Source organism: Chionomys nivalis, chromosome 4, assembly GCF_950005125.1.
Source record: "Chionomys nivalis chromosome 4, mChiNiv1.1, whole genome shotgun sequence".
Lineage (NCBI taxonomy): Eukaryota > Metazoa > Chordata > Mammalia > Rodentia > Cricetidae > Chionomys > Chionomys nivalis.
Genome location: NC_080089.1, coordinates 58,982,003 through 58,995,042, shown reverse-complemented (window position 1 = coordinate 58,995,042; position 13,040 = coordinate 58,982,003). Strand labels below are relative to the sequence as shown.

The 13,040-nt window shown below is 37.4% G+C and overlaps 1 protein-coding gene across 7 annotated transcripts in view; it reads right to left on the bottom strand.

Annotated features, from left to right (window-relative positions):
* Myo9a (myosin IXA) overlaps positions 1–13,040 on the bottom strand; it is a 197,297-nt gene that overhangs the window by 80,645 nt on the left and 103,612 nt on the right. For all 7 annotated transcript variants that reach the window (XM_057766444.1, XM_057766446.1, XM_057766445.1 and 4 more), the window contains one exon: positions 6,843–6,918. In XM_057766444.1, the coding sequence (XP_057622427.1) occupies positions 6,843–6,918 (76 nt within the window). The remainder of the gene's footprint in view (positions 1–6,842; positions 6,919–13,040) is intronic.

The following is a 13,040-nucleotide window of genomic DNA, read 5'->3' as shown; positions in this document are numbered from 1 at the left end:
TTCTATGATTTATCTAGTTTCATCCTGAGACATCTTATTCATAAACAAAATGTTACTGACACATCAACCAAAAATATTGAGCTTTTGCTACAGATTGAGCACTATCATCAGCACTAGGGGCAGAGGAATGAACACAATTATCAATAATTATAGCACAATACTTAACAAAGAGCTTTCCGGGTAAAAGTATAGATTTAAATCTAAATAATATTTTAAAGGAATTAACACTTAAGAAGAAAGAGAATAAGAGCAATAGTGATGTGTCCTTACAATATGGGAGTCACATTTCTTGGGCTTTGACTGTTCTTTCCTTACATGGACAAGGGGTAAAAAGAAAGTCTGTAATTTGAACAGCAGTATACATGGGTGAGAACAGTAACATTATACAGAAGTATAGAATATTGAAAATAGAGGTACTCAGTCTTTTTTTTTTTTTTTTTTTTTTTTTTTGCTTTTCTTTTGTTTTGTTTTGGCTTTTAAAGACAGGTTTTCTCTATAGCATTGAAGCCTGTCCTCGAACTCACAGAGGTCTGCCCGCCTCTGTCTCCCAAGTGCTGGGATTAAGAATGTGCACCACCACCGCCATGATAGTACTCAGTCTTTTTATCTAACTTCTCCAAGAATGGGAACAGCAAAGACTATATAATCCAAGTAGTCAGTTGGAAAAAATTATAGGGTAAAATTTAGCCAACTGGAAAAGCAAAATACCCAGCATAGCCAAAACAATCCTGTATAATAAAAGAACTTCTGGAGGCATCACAATCCCCGATTTCAAACTCTACTACAGAGCTACAATACTGAGAACAGCCTGGTATAAGAACAGACAGGAGGACCAATGGAACCGAATAAAAGACCCAGATATCAATCCACACATCTTCAAATGCCTGATTTTTGATAAAGAAGCAAAAAAATATCAAATGGGGAAAAAAGCATATTTAGCAAGTGGTGCTGCATAACTGGATATCAATATGTAGAAAAATGAAAATAGACCCATTATCTATCACCATGCACAAAACTCAAGTCCAAATGTATCAAAGACCTCAACATAAAGCCAGACACACTGAACCTTATAGAAGAGAAAGTGGGAAGTACACTTGAACACATTGGCACAGGGAACCACTTCCTAAATAGAACGCCAGCAGCACAGACACTGAGAGAAACAATTAATAAATGGGACCTCCTGAAAATGAAAAGCTTATGTAAAGCAAAGGACACAGTCAACAAGACAAAACGACAGCCTACAGAATGGGAGAAGATCTTCACTAACCTCACATCAGACAGAGGTCTGATCTCCAAAATATACAAAGAACTCAAGAAATTGGACACCAAAGGAACAACATAATCCAATAAAAAAAAATGGAGTACAGACCTAAACAGAGAAGTCTCTACAGAGGAATCTAAAATGGCTGAAAGACACTTAAGGAAATGCCCAACATCCTTAGCCATCAGAGAAATGCAAATCAAAAAACAACTCTGAGATTCCATCTTACACCTTTCGAAAGAATGGCCAAGATCAAAAACACTGATGACAACTTATGCTGGAGAGGTTGTGGGGTAAAGGGAACATTTCTGCATTGCTGGTGGGAATGCAATCTGGTATAACCCCTTTGGATGTCAGTGTGGCGATTTCTCAGAAAATTAGGAGACAACCTTCCTCAAGACCCAGTAATACCACTTTTGAGTATATATCCAAAGGATGCTCAATTGTGCCACAAGGACATGTGTTCACCTATGTTCATAGCAGCTTTGTTTGTCATAGCCACAACCTGGAAACAACATAAATGCCTCTCGACCGGAGAATGGATAAGGAAAATGTGGTACATTTGCACAATGGAGTACTACACAGCAGAAAAAAATAACGACAGCTTGAATATTGCAGGAAAATGGATGGAGCTAGAAAACATTTTGAGTGAGGGAACCCAGACCCAGGAAGACAATTATCACATGTACTCACTCATAGGTGGTTTTTAAACATAAAGAAAACCAGCCTACAAACCACAATCCCAGAGAACTTAGACAACAATGAGGACACTAAGAGAGACTCAGAGATATAAGCTACATGGGAAGTAGAAAGTATAAAAAGAAAAGATCTTCTGAGTAAATTGGGAGCATGGGGACCATGGGGGAGGCTTGTAGGGGGGAAGGGAGAGTTAAGGAAGGGGGGCCGAGAAAAATGTAGAGCTCAATAAATATCAATGAAAAAAACAGCAATATAAAAAATTTAGCCAACTGAAAGGGAACACAATGATGTTTCAGGAAGTGACTTCACACATCAAAACAGATACTGTTTTTCAATCTTAAACATGAATAGTTGATCAATACTCCACCAGACATTCAAAAAAAGCCCTTGGCATGAAAAAGAAATCAAAACAGAAAATAACTTCAAGAATACCAGGTATGCTGTTCCCAGCTCTCTGGAGGCCAGGGCAGTTGGATCTCTATGAGTTTGAGGACAACCTGGTATAGAAGAGATTATGTTTCAAAAACCAAAACAAGGAACAAGAACAAACACAAAAAACCTTAGAAGAAAATGGTTCAGGCATGAGGGGGAGGGGCTACAAGTAATATTCTTAAGAGAAAGGAAAGAATACTGAGGGGGCTGTAGAGATGGCTCAGTGGTTAAGAGTATTGCCTGCTCTTCCAAAGGTTCTGAGTTCAATTCCCAGCAACCACATGGTGGCTCACAACCATCTGTAATGAGTTCTGGTGCCCTCTTATGGCCTGCAGGCATACATGTAAACAGATTATATACAGAATAAATAAATATTTAAAAAAATACTGAGAAAGCAAACTTGAAACTTTTGAAATTAAGTACATCAATAATATATGAATATACAGAATATATTTATTCATTAGTTTAAGATAAAGACTTGGCACCAACTATGTTAATTATTCTATTACTGCACATCCAACATTAAAAAAACAAGCTAAAATCCTTATATGGTTTATATTAAGTATGAGAAGATTAATAAGCAACAGGAAAACATTTTCTAGGTCATATAGCCAGGTGAAGAAAAGAACTTATAAAATAAAATATGGTAAGCTTTTAAAATAGAGTAGTTAGAGAAGGTCTCATGGATAAAGCTCAGCTTAAATAATGATGTCAATTGTAGTGCTACAGGTCTGCAATCCCAAGACTTGGAAAGGTGAGGCAAGAGGTTCAAGAACTACGGATCAGGTACAGTTACACTGAGGAGCTCAAAGACAGCCTCTGCAATTATATAGGAAGACTGTCATTTGACAAATAAGATCTTAATTAATAAAATAGTGATTCGAAGAAAATGAAGTCATTATCTGGTTAGAGAGAACAAACACAAAATCCCTGAAATGGGCATGTTATTAATGAGTCTAAGATACAGTGATAAAGAGATCATGATATATGTGCCTTTTTAGAAAGCTAAAGGATTTTGGCTTTCACTTGAATGAGTGAAAATATATCATGATTTTAAGTAAAATATTAACATAACTCATTTTATGTATAAAAATAATCATCTTGTTTTGGACATTGAAGACAAAGCCTAATTAATTTAGAATAATTCATGAAAAATATGATAGCATGAAATGATGTGATGATGGAAGTAGTTATGATAAAAATTCCCAAGTATCATTTGAGGGCAAAGTTGACAAGGCTTGATGGCATAACAAATGTACATTGTATGAGAAAGAATTATTGGTTTAAATATATCTTAGAGTGATTTATAACAGCAGACTTACAGGTGAAGAAATGAGAGATGAACAAAACCAAAAAGAGATAATAAAAGAGAAGATCAAAAGAGGCCAAATGCTTTAGTAGACTGTATAGAGTACCCACACCTCAAGAGTGGAAGTATCATGGAAAAGGCTAAATAACCAACAATTTAAAAAGTTAAAAGCATTTAATTCAAGCCTCTCAACTCATTAAGTATCACGGTGATGCCAAACCTTACAATAAAGGTCTATATTTCAGTTGCATAAGAGACTAAGGCAGGAGTTCAAGACCTGTCTGAGCTACAGTATGAGTTGAATATCAGTTGGAACAACTTAATATGATCCTACCTAAAACAAAGTAAAAAGAGGGCTAGGACTGGAGACAATGCTCAGTGTAGAGTGGTGGCCTGGCATGAACAAGATTCTAAATTCAACCTCTAGTACTAGAGGAGAGAAAAAGTTATGGGAAAGAATAATATTACTCATCTGATGGCAGTCAGGGAGCACCAGATATGTTGTTTCCCCATATGAAATAACTGTACTAGTCAAACATACTCTTACACTATAAGTAATCTACCCCTTTCTCCACAAAGAATATATCCTAAGATCTCCACACCTAAAAAGGACAGTACCTAACTCCACCACTGTCTATACTTACTTCATACATATAAATTCTATGGTGGTTTGAATAAGAATGGTCCCCAGTGGCACGTATGTGAATGCTTGGCTCTCGGGGAGTGGCACTACTTGAGAAAGAGTTGAGGTGTGGCCTTATAGGAGAGGTGTGTTACTCGACGTAGGCTTTGAGGTTTCAAACACAAGGCAAGACCAAGGGCTTTCTTTCTTCCTGTTCCCTATAGATCCAGATATAGAACTCAAAGACAATTCTCAAGCACCAATTCAGCCATGCTTCATGCCATGAAAAAAATGAACTAAACCTCTGAAACTGTAAGCAAGCCCCAATTAATTGCTCGGGCACACTTTTAACCAAGGCACTCGGAAGGCAGAGGCAGGGGATCTCGGTGAGTTTGAGGCCAGTCTGGTCTACAGAGCAAGTTCCAGGACAGTCAAAGATACACACAGAGAAACCCTAACTTGGGGGGAAAAAAGTTGTGGTCATGGTGTTTCCTCAAAGCAACAGAACATTAAGACAAATACCTATGATAACTTTCATTTCTAAATTAATCACGGTAAGTAATTAACAATATCAACAACAATATTAACTAACAATAAAATACAACACTGGTAAGAAACAACATTCATAAAAGCAATGTCATCATAATATAAAGAATAGCACATAATTTAAAATATGGGAATTTGGGGGGCTGGAGAGATGGCTTAGGTTAAGAGCACTTATTGCTGTTCCAGAGGTTCTAAGTTCAGTTCCCAGCAATCACATGGTGGAGATCTGGTATGCTCTTCTGGCATGCAGGCATATAGACATAAACACACACACAAAATTTTTAAAAAATGAGATTTTTTAGAATTTCCTATTTAGTTTTTTTGAGACCAGTCATCCATGAATAAATTAAAATGTAGAAAGCAAAGCAAAATGAAAACAACTACATTTTGGAAATCTGAGGTCTATTGATAGCTTGTAACTTCCAGGGAAAGGTTTCTCTGCTAAATCTCAGCTAAGTCTGGTCATATCTCTTGGAACAGCAACAGCTATTTAACCTTTATACCAAAAGTGGTAGGAAGAGAATCGTGTGCATCTTCTTGGAATAGCTTCCACACAACTCATAGTCAACATGGGCATAAAGAACTTTCTCCTCCATATGTCAGAGATTTATGTGCTAATAAATGCGGGGAAAACAAACAGGTGGTGATCACTGTTATATTTTCTACATTGTTGCAAATCCTCTTCCCCTCCACTTGAATAACCTCAGTGGACTTAAAAGTAATTGCCATTTCCTATTTCCAACCTTCAACTTTCTCCTGTTCTGATTTGGAGAACCAGGTAATAGCAGTAATTCACATATGTGCATATAATGGAAAATAACTGCATGTGTCCATGGAAAAGAATCATAAAACAGCTGTGATGTTCTTAACATACCTTAAGCTGATCTTGGGCACAGAAAGAGTCTATAGTTGAAAAAAAAAAAAAAAAAACAAGCAAACGGAAAAAGCAAGAAGAAAACAAACCAAGTCAAACAAAGACGACACGAAAAAAGGAAGAATGATCTGATTTCTATTTACCATATTATTACGTTCAAATGGCCACCACCTACCAATCAAAAAAAATGAAACATCATACTCACACAAAAAACATACACTCACTCAGAACTGTAGTCTCAATACTTCAGAGTTAGAGGATCAGAAATTCAAGATCATCCCTGGCTATATAGCAAGCTCTAGACCAGCCTATACTATACGAGACACATTTCAAACAAACCTCCAAGCAAATGGAATAGCAATCCCAGGGTAGGACTAGCAAGCAAGCTGAACAAGTTGAGGCACTTACTGTCAAGCCTGATTATATAAGTTTGATATCTGGCTCGCACATGGGTGAAGGAAAGAACCTGGTCCCCTTCTGGACCCCTAAGTTCTCTGACACATACTATGCACATTCTCCACCCCAACAAACACAAAGTCCACAACTAATATAAAAACTGGAAGTCATAGCACAGGTGTGTAACCACAATTCTCCTATGCTAAGGCACAAGGTAGGTGGAAACACGACAATCTCCAGAAGCTTGTGAGCCAGCTATCCTGATGTAGTGAACAACAAAGAGACCGAGGCACCTCAAACAAGGAAAAACACAAGAACACATGCCACAGAATCTCTGTGAGTTCGAGACCAGCCTGGTCTACAAGAGCTAGTTCCAGGACAGGCTCCAAAACCACAGAAAAACCCTGTCTCGAAAAACCAAAAAAAAAAAAAAAAAAAAAGAACACATGCCACAGATGTGCCATGACATATGTCCCTTCACCCTTACACACACAAACACATCCCAACATATTTCTCACAAATATACAAAAACATAAATCTGAGTAAGTGTGGTGGTGGCACACACCTATAATCCCAACACTCAAACTGAGGCAGGAAAATTAAAAGATGAACGGCTGCCAGGCTGCACAGCAATATCCAAAATTATCAGTAAGATTGTTATTCAGCTCATATTTCCTTGTAAACATATTTATACCAAACTTACTGTTGATTTTTTTCATTTAGAGTATTCATGCCCTGAAGATCAGAAAGAGGTGTTCTTGGGTTTTTACGGGTTATACCTAACAAAAAAAAAAAAAAAGAGAAAATTTCAAACCAGTGTACTTTCAAAATACTAAAGGAAAATATTTTCTAAAGACAAATAAGAATTAATAAACTTAGTTTTTGAATAAATGTCAGGTACTAGGAAAAGTTTTTTAACTATCAAAACCACAATTTGATTAAATGAACCCAAATAGGAAATTTAGAGTAAATTCTTAATTATTTCATTTAAGCATTAACATTAGGAAATATAGAAGCAAATGGGCTGTAGACTAAAAACACACAAAATTCACAAATACTTGAAACATTTCTAACATGACTCCTTTGTATCATTTTTTGGCAACAAATACACTGCTAATATGTAAACATAAACTTTAGAGATCTATTGATCTTACAAATAAAGACACTGGAGATCAAATAATGTTTCCTTATGAATCTTGTGAATATTTAACAAGAGAATTTTCTTATAGGCCCTGTTATACAAGGTCAATTTCATTATACATACACACACACATTTAAGATACACTAGAAAAGAAGAAATCACACATCTTTTTAAAAAATAAGTCATACAGAGAAAATCCTGAAGAATATACAAAAATATTAATCTAATACTGCAAAAATACAGGAAATTAATCGATGTAGAAATCAATTCTATTTCTGTACAACTGTAATAAATGATCAAAAATCCATTCATAAAATCAAAATAATAATATAGAACTAAGAAAGAAATCAAGAGTCAAATCAATAGAATGATATACACAGTCATAATAAGGGCAGTATACTTTTAAGATTTTTACTCTTCAAAATAATCTACATGGATAAATCTTTGATTATATTTTGCTTGTAAATACATTATTGGATATCAGAATCATAAACCATTAAAGATGTTGTTTCTCAGGCTGTCGTATGGTTTTTGCTCTCTTATTATTTGAAAAGCACTAAGTTCTCAATTTAGAAAACCCTAACTTACCTTTTTTTCTACCTTTAGCTCATGTTTTTTTATCCTAAGAAATCTTTGCTTGTTTTCTTTTTTCCTAGTTTTTCTGACAAATTTAGTGGCTTTGATCCTTAAATCAGCATGACTCATTTCAAGGTAATTTTTTATGACATAAGAATATTCTTAAGGGCTGGAGAGATGGCTCAGAGCACTGGCTACTCTTACAGAGGTCTTGAATTCAGTTCCCAGCAACCACATGGTAGCTCATACCTATCTATAATGAGATCTGGTGCCCTCTTCTGGTGTGTGTACAGGCATGCAGGCTAAATAATTTTTTAAAAACAGAGTATTCTTAAAATAAATGGATACCAAGTTGTTCAATGCCATTGGTTTGTTGAAAACCTTTACTCTATTCAACTATCTCAGCACCTTGGTAGAAAACTCTCTCTCTCTCTCTCTCTCTCTCTCTCTCTCTCTCTCTCTCTCTCTCTCTCTCTCACACACACACACACACACACTCACTCACTCTCACACACTCACACACACACACACACACCACATGGATCTATTTCTGTACTTTTGATTTGGTTCACAGATTTCCTTTCTTCCCTCCTCTGCTCTTTTCCTTCCATTTCCCTCCCTTTCTGCAACACCATGTACTGAACCAAGGGCTTTGAGCCTGATGCACAAGTGCCCTACTACTGAGCCACTACCCCAACCCCAAGTTCTCAACACACTTTTAACTTTTGAGAAAAGTTCTCACTAAGCTACTCAGGCTGGTTTTTAAAACTCTTCCTGTGCCTGACTCATAGGAATGTAAGATTTTGAGTCGGCTATAAGGCCCATTCACCTCAGTTTCCAAAATACAGAGAATTAGGAGTTGCTTATCTGGGTAGTTCTAAATCAGGTCTCTAATTAGGTTGTACTTAAGCTGCCTAGTAAGACTGCAGTCATCCTGGGACTAGAATAAAGATCCACTTTCGGGTCATTCAGACAAGCTGCTGAGGAAGCCTACTTCCTTATTACCTGTTGGCTGAAGTTCTGCTGGGACTCTGAATGATGCTGCTCACAAAAGTAGCTTCTCTGACAGTGATGTGAAAACTAACAAAGGTACATCAAAAATAGGAATAGTAATCAGAAGGGACACCTGCCATGTACTTCTTGCACACAGACCCACTCTCGTAAAATGTGGGAGTGGACTGGCTGCCTCAAATCCCATACTGGCATTTATAAACTTCATTTTCTAGAAGTATTAGAAATATAATTTTGTGTATTGATTAGGTATCCTATGAGATTGTTAAGTTCACATTTAATCCTAAGACAATGTTTTAGATTTTTACCTTCCTTTACTAACAGTCATGTGAACTAATTCCTCCTTTGTTGTTGTACTACCCTGCCCGTGACCCTGAAGTGGCTACCAGAAAATGTCTTTACCTTGGTTCTAAATAAAGTCTGCTCTAAGATTTTTTTTAAAAATACAACCTTTTATAAATTGGGGCCACTGTTTCTCACTCCTTAGCTGCCAAGTTTTGAAGAGAAATGGGTGCAGAAGTATGGCAGACTTTTTCTTCATCTACTGAGATGATCACATTACTTTTTTTTTTTTTTTTTTTTGTAGATGGTTAACACAGTGAGTTAACATGTTTTGGATCTTGGCTGTCTCCCTAAGGCCAATGCATTAGAAATCTGGCTCTCAGTTTAGCCTAAGATGGTAGAACTTTTTAAAGTGCTTGGACCTGGTGGTAGTTATTTGGATCATTAATAGTGCATGCACAACAGTGATCCTGGGCTTCCAGTCTCTTCTTCTCCTTGCTTCCTAGCCTTGAAGTAAGTTTTGTTCTACTACCTGCTAATCTTACAATATGTTGCCTTATCTAAAGCAACAGCATAAACATATTATAGACTATTATTTACTTTCTGTATCAATGATTTTTAGCTCTTGGTATCATTTGCTTGCTTTTCCTTTTTAAAGATCTAACATGTCCATCTTTCTAGATTCTTAAGGTGAAAGCTTTAACCATTATTTTAGTGCACTTTTTCTTAATGTGAAAATTTAAGGGCTAGAGAGATCTCAGTGGTTAAGTGCACTTAACCATTCTTCCAGAGGACTGGGTTCAGCACACAACAGGCAGTTCATAAAAACCTGTAACTCCAGCTCCAAGTGATCTGACATAAAACCCTTCTGACTTCCAAAATCACCTGTATATATGTGGTATACACAAATACACACACACACACACACACACACACACACACACACATGCCGGGCGGTTGGAGGCGCACGCCTTTAATCCCAGCACTCGGGAGGCAGAGGCAGGCGGATCTCTGGGAGTTCGAGGCCAGCCTGGTCTACAAGAGCTAGTTCTGGGACAGGCACCAAAGCTACAGAGAGACCCTGTCTCGAAAAACAAAACAAAAAAACAAAAACAACAACAACAACCCACACACCCCAAAATAAAAAGGAATAATTTTTAAAAGGAAGAATTTAAAGCTACTTTTTTTCTTTATAAACACTTTAAATGCATTCCAGACATGTAGTGTGCTATAATTATGTAAGATTAGTACCAAAATATTTTAAAGCGCCGTGCGGGGGTGGCGCACGTCTTTAATCCCAGCACTCAGGAGGCAGAGGCAGGCAGATCTCTGTGAGTTCGAGACCAGCCTGGTCTACAAGAGCTAGTTCCAGGACAGGCTCCAAAACCACAGAGAAACCCTGTCTCAAAAAACAAAAAAATTAAAGCTGCATCAGAATGTAATTGCAGTGGAAAACAGAATACATGCCTAAAAAAAACTGAAAGCATCAATATACAGAAATTAGGAAACTGCCAATGCACAATTTCTCCATGCAGCCTATGTTGAAATGGGACACAAACTACAATATGGTCCAATCTACAGATTCCAGGCTCAATCATAAAGAAAAGCAAATGACCTATATGCAACTACTTTAAAATTAAGTAAAGTTCATTTAAGCTGTCCTCAAAGAATTTGTAGACTGTTTTGAAAGGTTGAGAATACCAAAATGAACAATTAGAATGAGGACTGTGTATCTTTAGAAATAATAACAATAGCTGGTGGAAGCCTAGTGCACTGGTGCAGACCCCAACAGCCAGCCAGCAGGTGAAAGACTTGGAGGCAGGCTACCCCACTACTACTGCCACCCGCTGGACTCTGTTTCTACAAGATGTACTCCGTCACACAATCACATCTACCCCAGTTCCCCCTACCCCCAGCAGACACTTATCAATAGGTCAAAACAGCAGTCTACAGAACAGGAAAAAAAAAATCTTCATCAACCCCACATCGGACAGAGGGATGACCTCCAAAATATATAAAGAACTCAAGAAACTAGACATCAAAATACCAAATAATTCAATTTAAAAATGGGGTACAGATCTCAACAGTGAATTCTCAAAAGAAAAATTTCAAATGGCCAAGATACACTTAAAGAATTGTTCGACATCTTTAGTCATCAGGAAAATGCAAATCTAAATGACTATGAGATACCATCTTACACCTGTCAGAATGGCTAAGATCAAAAACACTGGTAACAGCTTGTGTTGGAGAGGCCGTGGGAGAACGAAATTGTGCAGCCACTTTGGATGGAAATCAGTACGGTGGTCTCTCAGAAAAATGGGAATCAATCTACCTCAAGACTAAGCAATACCATTGGGCATATACCCAAAGGATGTTCAATCACACTACAAAGACACGTGCTCAATTATGTTCCTAACAGAATTATTCGGAATAGCCAAGACCTGGAAACAACCTAGATGCCCCTCAACTCAAGAACAGATAAGGAAAATGTGGTACATTTACACAATTGAGTATTACTCAGCTATAAAAAAAACATTGACCTCTTGAAATTTGCAGGTAAATGGATAGAACTAGAAAAAAAAAATCATCCTGAGTAAGGTAACCCACAGCCAGAAAGACAGACATGGTATGTACTCACTCATAAAAGGATATTAAGAATATAATACAGATAACCAACCTACAATTCACAGCCCCAGAGAGGTTAGATAGCAAAGAAGGATGCATGGATTTCCCTGAGAAGGGGAAATAGAAGAGAAGTCCTTGGTAAAGTGGGGGAGGGAAAGAAGTGGGAGAATGGGAACTTGAAGGAGCAGGCTGTGCCAGCTGGGCTCTGGACAGAGTGGGAGAGTAAAGGAGATGTTTTGATAGGGGAGTGGCATCTCAGGGTTAGGAAGAAACCTGGTGCCAGGGAAACTCCTAGGAATCCAAAGATGACCCCAGCTAAGGCTTCTAGCAATAATGGAGAGGGTGACTGAATTGGCCTTTTCCTATAAGCAGATTGGTGACTACCCTAATTGTCATCAGAGAGCCTTTATCCAATATATGCAGAGATCCTCAGCCAAGCACTGGGAGGAACTCTTAAGAGTCTTCCTGAAGAAAGGGAAGGTGACTGTACTAGCTAGGGAGTTCAAGGTCATGATGGGGTAACCAGAGACAGGACTCTGAACCATTGGAAGTCTGCATGGGACCAACCTAGGCCCTCTGCTTATGTGACAGTTGTGTAGCTTGGTCTGTTTATAGGGCTCCTGGCAGTGATATCATGACCTTTCCCTGGCATTTAGCTGGCTTTTGAGAATCTGTTCCCCATGCTGGATTACACTGACCAGACTTGATGCAGGAGGAGGAGCTCACTACTACGTGCTACCTCAACTTGATGTGCAATGCTTTGTGCAAGCCCATGGGAGGCCTGCCCCTTTCTGAATGGAGGCAGAGAAGGAGCAGATGGGGAGAAGGGTATACTACAGTGGGAGGAAGACTGGACAGTTGGAGAGGAAGGGAGAGGAAACTGTGGTTGGTATGTAAAATAAATGAAGAAACTTAAATAAATTAAAAAAAGAAATAATAACAATAGTTAGAAATAAATTCTAAAGACACCTCTTTAAAATGACTTACCTTCTTCCTACAAGAAAAAAATTACAATTTTTTTCAAAATACATTATACATTTTTTATACCAATACAGTGAAAAAAAATAACTCACCATTTTTATTTTTAGCACTTCTACTTAATCTTTTATTAAGTAAAATGTTATGAATTTCAACTAGAAAGCTAATAAAAGTAGTAACCTAAACCTGTGATAATTTATTAGATGACCAAAGCATATTTTGAATAAATTTGGTCCACACAAATAACTTAGTTTTCTGAAGAACCCATTTACTATCACAATAGGAGTA